Source organism: Parus major, chromosome 22 (genome assembly GCF_001522545.3).
Source record: "Parus major isolate Abel chromosome 22, Parus_major1.1, whole genome shotgun sequence".
Taxonomy (NCBI): Eukaryota; Metazoa; Chordata; class Aves; order Passeriformes; family Paridae; genus Parus; species Parus major.
The window spans coordinates 3,867,852-3,884,875 of NC_031790.1; the positions used below are offsets into that span (position 1 = coordinate 3,867,852).

General features: G+C 48.3%; 1 protein-coding gene across 2 annotated transcripts in view; it reads left to right on the forward strand.

Annotated features, from left to right (window-relative positions):
• The window catches only part of ADAM9 (ADAM metallopeptidase domain 9), a 22,872-nt gene continuing 5,848 nt past the window's right edge, over positions 1-17,024 (forward strand). Inside the window, exons 1-16 of one of the 2 annotated variants that reach the window (XM_015648686.1) lie at positions 1-115; positions 6,889-6,986; positions 7,483-7,547; positions 8,547-8,625; positions 10,052-10,128; positions 10,862-11,051; positions 11,802-11,867; positions 12,286-12,357; positions 12,894-13,063; positions 13,395-13,476; positions 14,219-14,352; positions 14,561-14,732; positions 14,850-14,942; positions 15,197-15,392; positions 15,908-16,013; positions 16,434-16,617. In XM_015648686.1, the coding sequence (XP_015504172.1) occupies positions 1-115; positions 6,889-6,986; positions 7,483-7,547; positions 8,547-8,625; positions 10,052-10,128; positions 10,862-11,051; positions 11,802-11,867; positions 12,286-12,357; positions 12,894-13,063; positions 13,395-13,476; positions 14,219-14,352; positions 14,561-14,732; positions 14,850-14,942; positions 15,197-15,392; positions 15,908-16,013; positions 16,434-16,617 (1,899 nt within the window). Of the gene's footprint in view, positions 116-6,888; positions 6,987-7,482; positions 7,548-8,546; positions 8,626-10,051; positions 10,129-10,861; positions 11,052-11,801; positions 11,868-12,285; positions 12,358-12,893; positions 13,064-13,394; positions 13,477-14,218; positions 14,353-14,560; positions 14,733-14,849; positions 14,943-15,196; positions 15,393-15,907; positions 16,014-16,433; positions 16,618-17,024 lie in introns of those variants that run through there. The other variant, XM_033519381.1, reaches the window with a different exon arrangement.

The window sequence follows — 17,024 nt, forward strand, 5'->3', positions numbered from 1 at the left end:
ATGGGGGTAAGGAGTGTCATGGCCAGGGCCTGGAGCTGCCTCTGTCGCCTCCTACTCTTCCTCATCTTCCTCCTCTTCCTGCTGCCGCCGCCGGCCGCGCCCGGGCAGCCCGCGGGTGAGTGCGCGGGGCCGAGCCGGGCCTGCCGCCCGTACCCCCCTCGGCCCCAAATTCCCTTTCCCCGTCCCCTTGGGAGGGTCGGGCCCCCCTTATCACCGCTCCCCGGGGCCATGTGGGGAGGCTCTGGCAGCCGTTTCCCTCCCCTGCCCTCGAAGGGGTAGAGATGCCCCCAGGGCTTGGCCGGAGCGGGGGCTCCTCCCGCCGGCCCGTGTGCCCGCGGGGTCCCGGGGGTCGCCGGTGGCAGCAGGAGGCTGAGGGAGGGGCAGCACCCCCCGTGCCCTGCCCAGCATCGGCAGTGCTCCGGGCAGGGATGCTCCGGGGCCCCGCGGGACAGAGCGGCTCCCTTGTCTGGAGCACGGAAATGTGGAGCTGCTCCCGGTCCCTTCACACCTGCCCGAGGCCGCAAGTGTCCCGCGATCATCCTCCCGTGGCCGTGCGCTCCCCGAGAGCTGTGCCAGGCTCTTCCGGAGCAGCAGGCAAAGCCCCTGGACATGCAGGGCTGCCCGGGCGGTGCAGGTGGCCTGGCCATGGAGGAGCTCGGGTAAGGGGCAGAACCGTGCAGGCTGCTGTCCCCAGGGAGGCACGCAGGGCTTTTAAGGAACTGGTCCCCTGCTGTCGTTAAGGGCTGTTTATGAACTGAGGTGGTTCTGTTTGTGGGCTCCTCAGGTGCTGATTCAAGGCTGTGCATACATGACAGGCAGAAATGTCTCCTCTGTCATTGATTCCCCCTCCTGACGGGACATGTGCACTGTGTAAAACTTTTGTGTTTGTCGTTAATGCATGTTTTTTATAGTCGGGTCTTCCCAACTGAGGAATATACCACTTGATACTGGTGCTTCATGCTGAGGACAGTGCTTTTGTGGTGTGTGCCTCTCCCTGAGGGATTCTGGGCTGGAATCTCTTCCTCTTGCTTGCTGCTTTGTTGCTGGTGTGTGAAGTGAAAGCTCTGAGAGGTGGCTGGTGCTGGAGATGGCACAGCATGTTGGGAGCTGCAGGTTATGCATTGCTGAGATACCAGGTGCTTGTGCTTCCAGGGAGGTGGTTGTTTTGAGGAATAAGCTTTTGATTCCTACCCGTGGGAAAGAAACACTGCTGCCAGTTCCTGATGGTGGATGGTAGTATTCCTCTCTGCCTTTGGAGCTCTCTGTTGCAGCTCTTAATGCCAAACCTGCCATGAAATATAATGAACCTCCTTTGCCTGGGGTATGAGCTTGATGGAGAGGGTAGAAACCTCCAGCTTTTGGGTTCTAATGTAAGTGCTTCTGACACGTACAGGGATGTAAGGCAGGAGTGGAGTGTTACCAGAAACTGGTATTTGAAAATTCCTGAATGACCATAATCACACAGTGATGTGTAGCCTTAAGGGATTTGCGTGTATGGCTTTTCCTCTCCTGTTTGTGTCCATAGGAGCCTTCAAAATCTGACTGTATGAATTCAGAAAAATTCACAGGCAGAGACTGTTTTGTGCTACTCCATCTCTTTCTTGATATTTGGTGTCATATGCACACCAGGGTGCTCCAGCCAGGCTTGGCCACAGTAAGTGTCTAAATGCTTGGGTTTAAATTTCTAGGGAGATAAGGTGTTTGGTTAAGATAATTCTTTTGTTCAGATCACAGAAAACACAATACTGCCTCACCTATGTTGCAAGAAATCTGGGACAATCATTCAGCAAAGAGAGGGTTTGTGGTTATTTCCTCCATGTGAAAAGGAGAGAGAGGAAAGACATTTCAGTGTGGCTAACACTGCCTCTTGTAGTGCCTTGCTTTTACAAAAAGGAAGTTTGAATCATGACTTTAGCATTTCTGCATGTCTTGATCATTATTATTTCTCAAGCTAAAATTAAAAAAGAGGTAAGAATGTGCCTTTCACAGTTCCCTGTGGTGGCCAGATGTAAAGCCAGTGATGTCTCTAAAGAGAAGGTTCCCACAGACTCGGCTGAGAAAGCAGAGCTGACGTTCCCAGCTGGTGAGATGGGGAGGAAGTGAGTGGGCTGGGCGTGCTGAGCCCCTGTCCATGGCCGTGCTGTCATGGGTGGAAGGGAGGGATTTCAGGGCCAGTGACCCACAGGAGGGTTCATCTTGCTGCAGAGACCAGCTTGGCTTTACCTGCTTCTCCCTGTGAGAAGGTTCTGAGGTGCAGAGGGCGTAGTGGCAGTACCAGTGGACACACATGACAGTCCTTCTTGTGGAACAAGGGGAGCTGTTGTCTTGCAGATGAATTAGGCTTTAGGAAGGGCAGAAGGAATGGGGAGAGTCTAGACAGGAAACACTTGCAGCATAGCTCTGGATTTCAGCAAGGGGTGTAAGAATTTTCTAGGAAATATTTCTGTGGGAGAGCTCCGTAACCTGATCAGCATCCAACATCCCTGGTGAAATACCAAAAGAAGCTTCATGAGCTGCTCTGGCCAGGTTTAATGCTGTACAAATAATCCAGGTGAGCAATACATAGAGATGAATTTGCTTCTCTTGCCATGATAGTTGGTCATCTCTTCCTGCCTTCTAAAGGGCACTGGCACAGCAGGAGACCCAGCAGGTGTGAAGATTGAGAGCAGGGGAGGGGAGGGAGAAGTCCCAAGGAGTGATACCTGTGAAAGAACACCTGGCCAGATGTTCCCAGGTGTTTTGAAGGTGAAGCACCTCTGAGGTACTCTTTAGTCTTTGAGGTAGGGGAGGAGCTGGAACTGCTGGCTCCACAGAAAACATTCCTACATTTAGAAGAAGACTTGTTATCTTTGTGTTTTGTATAAACCACTAAACACTTTTAAGTGGACTTGGATAATATTTGCATAGTGAAAGTGAAGGTTTTTGCTTGCAGTAGTCTAAAGAGTAAATCCTACTTCAACCATAGCCTTAGTGCAAAAGTCAAGTGCACCAAAAAATGCTTTTCCTGGTGTGTCATTGCCTGGAGAAATCCACCAGCAGCGGTTCTGGTGTTTTGAAGGACATGTGTAAGTAAGCCAGGTCATGGAAGTTTCTCCTCAGACACTGCTTGGCAAACTCCTGTATGATTCTGAAAATAGGATATGAAGAATGCAGATGGAGCTGGCAGCTGGTACCTCCCAGTCAGATGGGATTCAGGCTCCATGAAGACTGGGATAGCAATCCCAGTGAACTGAGCACGAGGGAAGTATCTGTCAGAAATAAGTGGCTTTGAAAGGAGGATGCAAAGTGTTCTGCTGAGGTGGAAATAATTGTACAAGTATGAGAGGGTGAAATATGGGGAGCAGGAGCATGTTGCAGGAAAGGAAATGAGTGTCAGAAGAGGCTGATAAGTGAATCAGATGTGCTGTCTGTTTTTAAGGTGAGATTAATCTGTGGAGATCCATAAACACACACAGCACAGGTATCTTGGTATGTGTGAGGCCTCACTGGCCTCTTGTGTCCTGTTGTGCTTTTTTGTTTGTGGCTGTTTTGTCCATTTGTGGTTCATCAGAACAGCCTGACATGAACAGGCAGGGGTGTAAGGGAATATTGCATATTGATGCTCCTTGGTTGCAGGAAAGGAGAGGCAAGCATGACAGGACACTGGAAATGGAAAGATTTGGAACTAGAGAGAAGGGAATGGAGGGTTCCCCTCCTGGGAGGTGCAGCTTGGAGCACAAGGAGCTGATCCCTTGGAGATGGGGGATGCTCCGTGTGGAGCAGGTCCTGCCTGGGGCCCTGATGGGCTGGATGGACCTGATGCTTCTGGCACTTCTGGTGAGCAATCTCCTGCCAAGGCGTGGAGTAACTCGTGCAGCTGACCTCAGCTATTCATTGTCATCAATTGATGATCACCACAGTTAACTTAATGAGTTTGGTATTAGCTGCTGACCTGCTCACATGCTGATGAGCTTGTTTTTATGAAATTATCTTGTTTTGTGGTGTAACAGGCCACAGTGTGAACTTTCCTCTTTTTATTTTGTTTTCTTCCATTGAAGAGTGTATCTTTGACCTTCTGTTGCTAGGCTTGGGAAGGAGTCAGAGCTCAGGAAGGATGATAATTGAGGGGAAGTGTGAGTGTAGGTGGATGTAGCTGTGTGCTGTGACTCTGTAACTGAGCCAATGACCTATGGACATGCCAAGGTCTAGCAAGACAGGGGATGCAGTTTGAGCTTTGCTGAATAGAGATTTTACCTGTCAGGCACCCCTGGATCACTCACCTGAACACTCCCAGAGCTTCCCTCAGTGTCTGGAGAGCTGTCATGGCTGTGGTGTGTTCTGGTGGTTTTCAAGCTCCCACATGCCGTGGAGCATGCATGGAATTCCTATGGTGGATTTGGGGTGGGGAGGGGAAGATGATTCACATCTTCCTAGTTGTCTCCAATGCTTGGTGATTAATGGCAGCTTCTAATGAGATGAGATAAATATGGTCATGGATGCAGTTGTGTTTTTCTGATCAGAAACAAGATCTGAGCCCGGAAATGGGTCACCAGCATGTCATGTCCTCAGCAGTGACATGGTACAGCTCCAACAGCTGCCAGTGACACAAAGCACCTGAGGATTACAAGCCCTGTAACTTAATGAAAATCTTATTCCAAACTGTACCTGGCCTTTGTAAGAGGAAAATGTGGGAGCAGGGTTTGCTTTCTGCTTGGCTGCACTTGTCCCTTGGGTTGGATTTATGTTGAACTGTGCCCTGTTTGAGGGCTGCTGGTGATGTGTGGAATGATGCACAGGGCACTTGGCATGGAAACAGGTTCTTTGGGAAGTGAGGGGCAGTGCCAGGGAGATACCTGCTCAACTCCCACCCCCGTCACTTCCAAACTGGGGATGGGGAAGGATGGGAAGGAGGGCAGAAATTGGGGAGAGGACTGTCAGAGCATTCAGGAACTTGAAAATTGTCCTCTTTTAGTGCTGCTGCTCTAAGAGGATCCTCTTGGAGTTGTACTCTTCCCAGAAATCCCTCCCAGTTCTGCTTTATGTGATGATTCACTTGCTTGTTTTCTGCTTCCAAGCTGCTCTTGGGCAAACGTGTCCTGCTGCAAGCAGTGCCGAGCTTGGCTGTGTGATGCTGTTTGTGGAACCTGAGCCTCCAGAGCCTGGCCCAAGTGTCCCATCCCCGCTGTGAGGGGCAGGAATGGCCATGGGAAGGAACAAGGGCAGAGCAGTGACCTGCAGGAACTCAGGGCAGTTGGAAATGACAAATGGAGAGAAGTGATTGCTGCAGTATCTTGGTGGCAGTATCTGGGAAGGAAGCGGCCCTTCCCTCCCTTGTTTTCAGGCCAGGGAGGTATTGCCACTGTTCTGTAGGCTGTGAATGTAAAGGGGCTGTTTGCAGGAGTCTCATTGCTGCTTTTTTAATACCTTTTGTCTGCAAACGCTGTATTAACACAGGTCCTGCTGCAGTGTGTGCCCTGTGGGATTTCCTGAGGGGCTGTGCCTGTGCTCAGGTGACAGAAGTGCTGTGTGGCAGGCAGGAGAGCCCAGCCTGAGGCCTCCTGCCATGGACGTGTGTGCTGTGGGGAGGGAAGCTGGAAGTGATCTGATGGCTTGTTCTTTGGGGATGGTGCTGGGAAGAGTGTGGGAAGGGGACTTGCTTTTCCCTTGGCATGCTTTTTGAGTGCTGAGGCAAGGTGATGATGATGTGTGTCAGCTTGCCAGGGATGGGAAGAGGAGGGGAAATGCCACTGCAGCCTGGTGCTTTTTGGGGAACCCCTGGCTTTTAAAGCCCCCTGCCTGGGGCTCCTGCACATTTTCCAAAGGACAGAGCAGGCCTCTCACGAAGGCTTTGAGCTCACAGAGGTGTCCTGCAACTCAGAGAAGCCAAAGGCCCTTGGGAGATGGAAGGGTGAGTTTTGGTGTGCTCTGAGGGGCTGGTTTTGACTGGATGCAGCATCTCAGACCCACCTGAGAGATTTGGAGGATCTTGGACACCAGACACTCACTCACCTGCCCCAGATGTGATGATTTCTGGAGACAGACAGTGAGGATAACTGTTCCCTTTCCCCCTACTTTTGTTGGGAAGCTCAGACTCCTCTGATGAGCTCATTGATTCCTTTGCCATGAGCCAGGAAAACTATTTCTGTGGATACTGCCCGTGATCTGGGTTGGCCAACCTCCTGCTTCCTGGGTGAGCAGCTCTGAGCCAGGCACCAGCAGATGCCACCACTGATGGGAAAAGTAATTTGCATGCCCAATTTATTGTTGTTTACATAGTTAATATAAAACAGTTGTTTGCAAAAACTGTTAAAGGGAGCTTGGACTGTGGACTTGTTTGGTTCAGGAGATGTGTCTGATGTTGCATGTGCAAATAATATATAAAGGGGTCTGTGATAGCTGCTTTGTTGCAGGGATTTGTCTCACCTCAGTTGTTTTGGGAGCTCTCTGAGACCATAATGAATTGTAGCCCCAGCCTCAGGTCAGGAGTTTGGCTGTGCTGTGCCATGGGGGAGCACAGGAGCTGCTGGAGCTCTTTGAGAGAGGTTGCAGGGGGAGTTCTGCAGCCTTGCAACACAGGATGACACTGGCTATCCTTGAGTGAGTCCTTGCTGTGCTGACCTGCTTTAAGTGCTGATTCCTGCTGATGAAGAGTGGTGGTGTGTGAGATGGGTACTGGTAAGAGAATATTTGGAATGTGAAGATTGTAATTTTAAACTTTCTGGAAAAATTGGTATCTTCTCTGCAGTGTTTTCCCTGGCCCCTTGCAAGGCAATCCAAATGTGACTTGCTCTGAGGTTTACTCTGTGCCCTTCTGTGTGTGGACTTTTCCTGAAGTCATGCTTTCTTCCTTGTGCCTCATCCTCTTGATTGCTTTGTTCCTTTAGGCAGTGTTTCTGTTCTGCTTTCCAGGTTTTCAGGAGATTTCCCAGCTCACTTCCTACCAAGTTGTAACTCCACAGAGACTGGGAAGGGGACGACGAGAGGCTTCCAACAGCTCCTCCATACAGGTACTGGGCAGTCCTAGACACATCTTCAGGGTAGTGTCTACTTCCAAAAAAGTGCACCCAAAACTGAGCTGAAATGCCCCTGGGATGCTGCTGGATTCACCTGGCAGCAGGGAAATGTCTGTCCTTGCAGAGAGCATCACCTCTGGCACTGCCAGGTAGTGCCTCCTCCCTCCAGAGGTCACGAGTTGCTGCAGTGGATTTTTGATCTGGGTGTGAAACTTGCATCGTGTTCAGTAAAAAAAACTCTCTTGTCCTTTTCTGGCTCTGACTTGGAACTCTTCTGTGGACATTTGAGAAGAAGAAAGAATAAGAAAACCACAGTTATATTTTGAAACCATTTCTTTCATGTGGTTTTTCCCCAGTCACACAGGAAGGGATGCTAGGTTCTGGAGGCAGGGACAATTATAAAATAAATTTCAGGCTCATCCACCTTTGTTGGTTTCAAAGACTGTTTTATTCATTAACATGAGTGAAATGCACCTTTCTTTGTATCCAGGACAAGTTGTCATATTCTATTGAGATTGAGGGAAAAGAATACACCATTCATCTAGAAAAGAACAAGTAAGTGATGAATTTCTTTAAATTATTAAATCGTTCAAACTGCTGTGTCCAGATGACAAGCTGGCAGGTAGCACATGAGTTTTGAATCCTGGGGTTGTGTGTGGGAAGAGATTGAGTCCTGGTGTCTTGGCCATCAACAAGAGATGTTTTTTGATTCCTGCAGCCCTAGGGAACCCCTTTCAGAGCAGGAAGCTGCAGATTACTCTGAGGAGACCCAGGGAGTCTACAACTCTTTTTATTCACAGCTAAAAATAAACAAGCTGAACTTTATTTCAAGTAAATATTTTCACTTTTGTCTGGATCTTTTAGTTTTGTATTTTTTCCTGTCTCAGTAGCACAAGGACAGTAGTAAATGAGGAGACTGACTTTCCCTCCGAGGTGTGAATACTGAGCCCTCCCAGCTGCTCTAGGATCTGTCTGTCTGGAGTGTAAGGGCCTCTTGCACATGGTCATTTACCAGGCCACTGCTGCTGGGGTAGAGACACAACTGTGCAAGCCCCTGGGGAGCCCCAGCTACCACTTGCCAAGTGACTGACCCTCAGAAATGTGGGAATTTAGCTGCACCACATCAATGGAATTACCAGGATGGTGCAGCAATCTCAGTCGTGGGAGACTTTCCCAATGCACTTCCTCCTTAAACTGGAGAGGAAGAGGCATATGCAGCAGGCTGAGGGCTAGAATTTATTTTTTTTCCTGCCTGGATACAGGCTTTTAGCACAATTTAATGGGTTTTGCTGCTTGTTCTACTCTCTGAGTTTTATTTTATGGTGGTTTGTTTTATTTCATTAGCAGTGCTGCCATTCTGGTGTCTTGAATTTTGCTGTGAAAATATACAACTTCTTTGTTAATTTTGGAGGGTTTTCCTTTTTAATGTTTCTGTATTTAATTGCAGTTTACCTATTTGTCACACTTTTGATTAGGACCATCTTACTGCTCTGCTCCGATGTCATGGTCATTTAATGAAATTCCTCTTGTGTTCCTTCTCCCCTTTCATTGCAGAGAACTGCTGCCCAAAGATTTCACTGTTTATACTTATGATAAGGAGGGGAAGCTGCAATTGGAATATCCAGATGTCCAGGTAGGATTTCCTTCCATTCATATCCTCACTGAAGGTGTCTGGAACAGAGCATCTGTGGGATGAGAGAGTCAGGATTACAAAAGGATAGCTGTATTTTCTGCTGGGCCACCTTCAGCACCCACTGCCCTCTTCCTGGAGAGAATCCTTAATTTTGGATGAGGCTCTAAACTGTGAAAGACCTGTATTTTGTGATTTGAAGGTGGTTGCTGTCTCATTAAAAGCCTCTGCCAGGCAGTGCTGCTCTCAGCTGTTGGTGTCTCATTACTGGGGTGTTGCTGCCCTTGTCTCACAGCCCATTGCAGGGCTGCTGTCACTTCTGGCCTCTGCCTGCCTTCCTCCAAGGCCTGGAGCCCAGGGGCAGCCCTGGGTGCTCTGAGGGCTGGACAGGCAGCTTTGGTTTGCTTTTGCTCACAGTGAGCTTCCAGATGTGTCCCTGAGCCTCAGTGAAGCTGCTAGAACTAACAACCTGTGTTAGTGCTGGCAGGTGGGAACTGCTGGGAGGGATGGATGGGATCGAGTCTGAAGGACCTTTGAGCAGGATGTGATCTGTGTAGGGCTGCAGTTACTCCACAGAAAGCCTTTTTGCAGCCCTTGTTCTGTACAAGCAGGCTGCCTGCCGTGTTGCCTTTGGAAATGTAGAATTAAAAGCAGTTATAAAATATGCAAGTGAACTTTTCTAATGGCTTCACTCTTAGGGATCAGTGTTGTTCCTTTGAAAGGGAAGTAGTTGTCATACATGATTCATAGGATCTTGTTCTTGAAAGCAGAGCACCTGAGTCAAATGGCTATTTGCTTCCTAGTTAAAAGGGATTGGTTAATGGAGGAAAAATGCTTTTTTAGCATTAGGTCACAGAGGTCAGGCTGACCCTGAGCGATCAGCACAAGCCCTCTGTGCTTTCTGCATTCCTTGCTGAGCACCTGGTGACAGAAAATGTATTACAGACCCCCAAATGAATGTCTAAAAGTGTCCTAGCCAGAGAAAATGGAGTGTAGCTGTCCCACACTGCCCCTTGTCTAGTTTCTAAAATGTGTGTGTCCAGAGCACACAGTGGAAGTGTCCATCTGTCAGGGCTGCTGGGGGCTGGGCTGTGCAGCCAGAAAACTCTGACAGCAGCACCTGCTGTCCCTCCTCCTGCTACAGAGAGCTGAAAACAAGCCAGAACTTTCTGCCAGAAAACTGAAGAGTACTTTGGCCCAAATCTGGAGGGAGGGGCTGGCCTCAAAATATTTGAGGCAGGGTGGAGGACAGGAGAACAGGAGAGGGATAGCCTAGGTCAAGTTAAGAAATCTAGCTGGGGTAAATTTAACTCAATGCATTTTGTGTTGTTGAGTTGTAGTCACTGGTGGTCAGTGGCAGATCAGGGATTGCCCTGGGAGTGCAGGCATGCCTGCAATGTGTGTAATGCTCCCTTGTTTTCCTGTCCAGGATCACTGCCATTATCAGGGATTCGTGGTGGGGAGCCTGGATTCCCTGGTGGCTGTCAGCGCTTGTTCGGGGCTCAGGTAGCACAACTCATCCTCTGTGTCCTGCCTGTCCCACTGTGGCTGCTGAGCCCAAAACCCAACCCTGCTGCTTTTAACTCTGCCTCAGCAAGCCAGGGAGGCACTGGGTGACTGAGCTGCCCTGGTGCTGTTGTCCTGTGGCAACTTTTATTCGAGGAGTTCACAGATATTTGAAGTACCATCAAATAAATTATTAATGCAGTTTGTTAGCAGAGTGCAGCAAGTTGGTTTCCATGCATATTTGGGTTATTTTTTTAACTTGCACAGATAGTCATGACAGCTGTGCCTATTGCAGAAATGGAATGTTGAACACTAGTCTCCAAATTTCACAGAATTTGCCCTAAACCTTATACACATCAAGTTTGATGGAATTGTGTTCTACTTTGGGCTAATTGCCATATATTCTGTGCCATTGATTTTTTGCAGGGTCACGCCAGGCACCAGAGTGACAATAGTGCACTTGAACTAAAGCATTTCTGCTTAAGACTTGTGATGTAATTCCTGGGGCATTGCAGAGCCTTACAGAGGTGTTTAATTTACTGCATTTGTAAGGCTCTGCTCAGTGTGAAAGGCTCCTGGCAGGCCTGAAGTGAAGTGTGCTGGTTCACAAGAGCTGGGGCACAGGCAGGCTTTGGTTATCCAAGAATAACTGTTCCTGTGTTGAGCTGTAAGAACTGTGGGTAACTGTCCTCTGTGCTCAGTGCCAGATTTCTCACACATTGTCATATTTTAGGGGTTTGGTGACAATGGGGAATGTCACCTATGGGATTGAGCCCATGCATCCCTCTTCTGGCTCTAAACACATTTTATATCGACTGGATAATGTGAAGAAGGAACCCACAATGTGTGGAGTAACTGCTGAAGGCCAGGAAAGGGAACATGCAGAGGGAAATCTCCATCCCAGTATGACCCAGCTGCTGCGGGTAAGTCCTCCCCAGTCCCACACAAGGGGTTTTGTGAGTTCATTTGAGAGTATGGAAGCAGCTTATCAGATTTCCTGGGACTTAGCACATACCTAAAGGTCTTTGATTTGGGGGGTTACTGAACAACTCAGTTTCTCCCCCAAAGCAGCCACAGTCGTCTCCTGCTTCTGCACACAGCAGTGAGGGTGGGACAGATGACTGGAATATTCCTGGGCTTTTTTGGGGGGACTTTTAAGGGCAGGAACATGACCCTCATGGAGAGGCTTCTTAAAGTACTGCATCAAGAGCCAGGGGAATATTGTCATGTTTATCCCATCCTCCTCACCATCACAGTAGCAGTTTGGTGTGAAATCCCCCCTGTCCTTCAAGGACTGTCTGTACAGGAACAAGATTGAAATGAAAGCAGGAGAATGGAAAATGTTGTGTTTCACTTCAAGATCACTGGCATTTGCTTGTAGAATCTTTCTGCCCCTTTTTGAAAGAGAGTGCTGACTTTCCAAAGCCACCTGTGCAGAGGTCCCTTGCTTTTGAAACAAGGGAAGTCTTTGTGCAGCTGAGTTTCAATGTGAAACACAGAGACTTGTCATTGCATTGGATTACAGTGCTTGGGTTTGGCACTTTGTGCTTTGGGTGTGTCTCAAACCACTGATGGTGGTATCAACTGAAACATGACAATGTCATGAGGGTTTTCTTTGCTTACACTTGAATTAATAAATCTGAAGTTGTCTCAAACATTTTTTTTTTCCCCAGAGAAAGAGGGCGGTCCTGCACCAGACAAGATATGTGGAGTTGTTCATAGTTGTGGATAAAGAAAAGGTGGGAGTTCTGTCTGGTTTTCCTTTTCCTTTCTCCTCAGGAGAGAGCCTGAAAAGCCCTCAGGCTTCATTACTCCCAAATGGATTGTTGAAAAACACTTGACAGTTTTCCCAAGTTGTGCAAATATGCGACCCTAGAAGTGCATAAATGTATACAATGCAATCCTCAGAAAAGGAGCCATCAGGCAGGGAGAGGTTTTGTTAGCAAGGAATCTCACAGTGTAAGGAAAGCACGTGGTAAAAACTGCCTTTGCTGTTGTCTTTGCAATATTGAGCTGCTGAGCAGTAGCAGTGAAGATGCTGCTGTCTTGGTTAGCATCTTCTTGGAGGTTTGGAGCCAGGCAAAAATGTTCTGTTCCTTTTTCTAACTATTGTCTCTATCTCTTCTCTTCATGAGGCTAAGTTTCTTTGTCTTGCAGTTTGAAGACTTTGGGAAGAGTGAAACAGAAGTAAGAGAACATATGGTGCAGCTGGCAAACTTCCTTGACAGTGTGAGTAGGAGGGATGCTGTGTGCTGCAGCCCTGCTGCCTTTTGTAAATGTCTACCTTGGGTCTGTCCTGTTACCACCTTGGGGAATGCATCCCCATGGAAGCTTTTCCACCTCCAAATTCATCTGCACTTATCCACCTTGAGAATTAGTTTAGGAAACTCTTCTAACCTGTGCTGCATCCACAGAGTGACAGGACAGATTGTTGCAATTCTTGTGTCTGTGTAAAGGTTAGAGAAAAAGCATTTCTATAACTCCCCTGTTTCACATGATAATTGTCAGAATTGAGACTTGTTTCTATTTCTCTTTGGTCTTGTCTTGCAATATAGCCAGAGTAGCATTTAAGCCTTCATCCTGTAGCTAATGAAGGTCTAAATCATGGGGAAAATGCATTCTGGTGGTCCCAGTTGTGTACTAGGTGTGAAAAGAAATCAAACCCACACAGAAAAGATGGATACTTGCAACAAGATCTATAACACCAGGCCACTTGTTTTTGTCTGAAGTTATTAATAAGTATTTCTCCTCCTTTTTCTCCCCAGATGTATGTTATGCTGAACATCCGCATCGTGCTGGTTGGTCTGGAGATCTGGAAGCACGAGAACATCATCAGCACAGATGGGGGGGCTGGTGATGTGCTGGCCAACTTTGTACAGTGGAGAGAGAAGAACCTCGTTCTGCGGCGGAGACACGACAGCGCCCAGTTTGTCCTGTGAGTGCCAGCTCCTTCCCTCTGATCCCAAAAGGTTCATTCTGTTCCTGCCTGCTCAGCCCAGCTGGAGTGCCTGTGCTCTTGACATGCAGAGGGGTGGTGTGGAAGAGGCTGACTTTCTCTGTAAACACTTAAATGAACAGAGTAAAGGAACCTGGAGCAGACAGCAGAAGCTGAACTGGTGCCGTTTGTGCTTGCAGTCAGCAGCTGTGTTAGCCTTGGAAAGCTGAGCAGCAGGATTTGTGCCCCACAGGCAGGAGGGGTGTGTGATATGGACTCTGTGTGTCTGCACAGACAGATGATGGCCTTTCCTTTCTCTTCATGACTGTAGGAAGAAGGGTTTTGGTGGCACAGCTGGAATGGCCTATGTGGGAACAGTGTGCTCCAAGAGCCATGCAGGAGGCATTAACGTGGTGAGATTTCTTCAGTGATCTCTGAATGTGATTGAGATCAGAGTTTGCTCTCTGGAAGTCTTCCTGGAAGCACAGAATCTTTAATAACAAAGTTGAAGTGGCTTAGTGGGGCTCCTAGGTTGTCCCCAACAATTTCTGACACTTCCACGATACCTGGATCACAACTCTGTAGTGTTCTGCTCAGCTTCTCCTCTGCTCAGTGGGCAGTATTCATGCAAAAGGATTTCTCAGAGAGGATTTCTGTGTTGTTTTAAACATCTCTGCCTGGAAAGTATGTGGGAGCTATGGGGGTTCTCAAATCTGACCTGCAGCTGTCACCTCCCTGAGAAGTGCCAGTTCACTGCATGTTTTAAATGGAACTGCAGAGCCTTAATGAAACAAGCTGCTGGTCTCAGATAACTGGCAATCACACAAATCTGGTTTCTTTGGACCAGTGACAGAAGTGCTGGAATGTGTACATTTCAGGAGAATTGGGCTGGTGTGGAGTGTTTTAGTTTTTGTGTTAAAGTTGCAGCTGCTCTGGAAAGTGGAGGTTGTTGGGTAGTGTCCCAGAGAGGCTTCTCTGAGAGCTCTTACTGCTAAGCAAATTCCATGCACTTGGTTGGAAATCCAACACTGTTGGTCTGAGAATCCTGATAATGTAGAGACAGAATGGCAAAAGGGTCTCCTTGGCACACAAGTAAACATTGACTTTGTCAGTATAAGCTCTCTGCTGACTGCCTTCTGTGTCACTCCTGTGCAGTTTGGAAGGATCAGTATCCAGATGTTTGCATCCATCATGGCTCACGAGCTCGGCCATAACCTGGGGATGAACCATGATGATGAACGGGTCTGTCACTGTGGGGCAAGCAGCTGCATTATGAGCTCTGGAGCATCGTAAGTAGCTGACCAAGGGAAGGCCAAGAAGGCTCAAAATGCCCCATCCACGTGCTTTGTTTTTATGGATTGCTTTCACCTTCAAATTCCCCTTGGAAAGAGTCCCGTTGTGCTTGTAATGGGGACAGCCAACATCCCCCTTGTTCTGCAAACACAGGGGACGCTGGCTTGGCCTAGGGTAAAGCTCAGCTCATTTTCTCCATTGCAGGGGATCGAGGAACTTCAGCAGTTGCAGTGCAGAAGACTTTGAGAAGCTGACACTCAACAAAGGTGGGAGCTGCCTGCTCAACGTTCCGAAGCCCGATGAGACCTACAGCGTCCCGTACTGCGGGAACAAGCTGGTGGATGCTGGGGAGGAGTGTGACTGTGGCTCACCAAAGGTTCGTAGCGCTGTGTTTTCCCAGTGCTGCCAGGGCAGTCTCGTGCCACTCACTCAGAGGGGACTGTGTGTGACAGAGGGGAAGATTTTGTGACATTCACAGCCCTTGTGTCCCCAGGAGTGTGAGAGCGATCCGTGCTGCGAGCCAGGAACCTGCCGGCTCCGATCCGGTGCTGAATGCGCTTACGGTGACTGCTGCAAAAACTGCCAGGTAGGAGACTGCAAGCTGAGCAAAGGAGAGCATTGGCTTAGTCAGACTGTGGTGTTGTTAGCAAGCTGAGAAAAGGAGAGCATTGGCTCAGTCAGTGCATCTGTGAGAGCGAGTGGTCCTGCGTGTCCACGGCCCCACGAGGGCTCCAGATCGGTCCCTTGTTCGGGGCATGTCGTGGGTCAGGTGCAGTGCCAGTCTCTGCTGGGAGCTTCCTGGTTCCTGATGATGCAGATTTCCATCCCCTCTCTCCTCAGCTCCTTCCTGGAGGCACCGAGTGTCGGGCGAGTTCCAACGAGTGTGACCTCCCCGAGTACTGCAACGGCTCCTCTCAGTTCTGCCAGCCGGACTCCACGGTGCAGAACGGGCACCCCTGCCACGGGCACGACGCCTACTGCTACAACGGCGTGTGCCAGTACTACGATGCACAGTGCCAGGACATCTTTGGCTCCAGTAAGGAACAGTGTTACAGTCTTTCTAAGAGATGGAACTAAAGAATACACTAAGTTTATTTCAAATGTATTTATTTGCTTTTCTGTAACAAAGAGCAGCTGGCTTTGGCAGAGGATTTGGAGCAGTGGTGGTAATGGCTTAGCATTGTTCCTGCTAATGCTAATGGCTGTGCATTCTTCCTGTGTTAGTTCTGTGCTGGGGATTCAAGTAATAATTTTGTTGCACTTGTAATTTCTGGTACAGTTGAGTTTCTGTTCTCTAGGGCTGTAAAGAAATATCAAATGCTAGAATCGACTCAGATTAAATATCTGTTTTTCTCCATTTTTAAACCTGGAACTTTACAATTCTGGTGTTGTAACCTCTTTAATGTTTTTATCAAGTTCCTAAGCTCGCTGCTGCATGGCAAATACTTGGTGTAGCAGGGTAGTTGCTCTGGGTACAGGAGATCCTGTGTGAGATGTTTCTGTGCTTGGGTAACGTGGCTCCTCTCTCTGGGGATGGGCTGTTGTTTGCAGAAGCCAAAGCAGCCCCCAACATTTGCTTTGCTGAAGTGAATTCCAAGGGGGACAGGTTTGGCAACTGTGGTTTCCATGGCCATGACTACAAGAAATGTTCCAGCTGGTGAGTTGAGCCCAGGGCATGGGGAAGCTCTGAAATGTGTGGCTGGGATCTGTATTTGGGTGCTGCAGTGTCAGTTTGGGATGTTGTAGTGGGTGTGCAGGGGAGGGATGCAGGGCTGTGGTGAGGAGAGCATGTTCCACATCTCCTGTGCTTTTCCCAAGTGTTCACATAAGGGAAGATGAGAAGAAAATCATCGTGTTTTCCTTAATGTAGAGATTCCAACAGCTTACAGAGAGAAGGGGTAAACTATTCTTGCAGTGCTGGAATGAAGCCCAGTTCAGTTTTATTTGTTAAGTTGCCTCAGTTTTGTTTTCCAGTAGCATCTTCCAGTAGAAAGGGAAGATCGTATCAAACACATGGTAGTCTCATTCTCAGAATAAATTCAAGTGTCACTACAGTGTTCCTGTGTTGCTGTTGTAGGAATGCCATGTGTGGGAAGCTGCAGTGTGAAAATGTGAAAGCCATGCCTGTGTTTGGAATCAAGCCTGCTATTATCCAAACTCCCATCAGAGGCACCACATGCTGGGGGGTGGATTTCCAGCTGGGCTCTGATGTCCCAGACCCAGGAATGGTGAATGAAGGTACCAAGTGTGGTAATGGAAAGGTAATTAAACATTGAAAAATTATATCCTAGTGTAATAATTTGGGGTATTCGTGGGAATAAAACTTTCATCTGCATTGTGTCATGAATAGTTATGACCATTACTTTTTGATGCCTGTAGTTAATGTAAAACTAAATGAGTCCACTGATCCCCTCACTGCCCAGTCCTGCACTGCATGTGCATCAGACATTTAATGAGCCTTCATTTGTAGGTGAAGCGAAAGAAACTGAGTTTGATGAGAGACAAATCTTTGCTCTGTCAATGAGCAGGAAGAGCCAGGCACACACAAATGCCTTGAAGACAGCTTTCAATTAAAATCCAACTAAACTAAGGAGTGCAGAAGCTTAGCCCTAGCAGAGGAATGTGCATTCCACATGTCCTTACTGGACACAATTTAATTGCTGTTCCT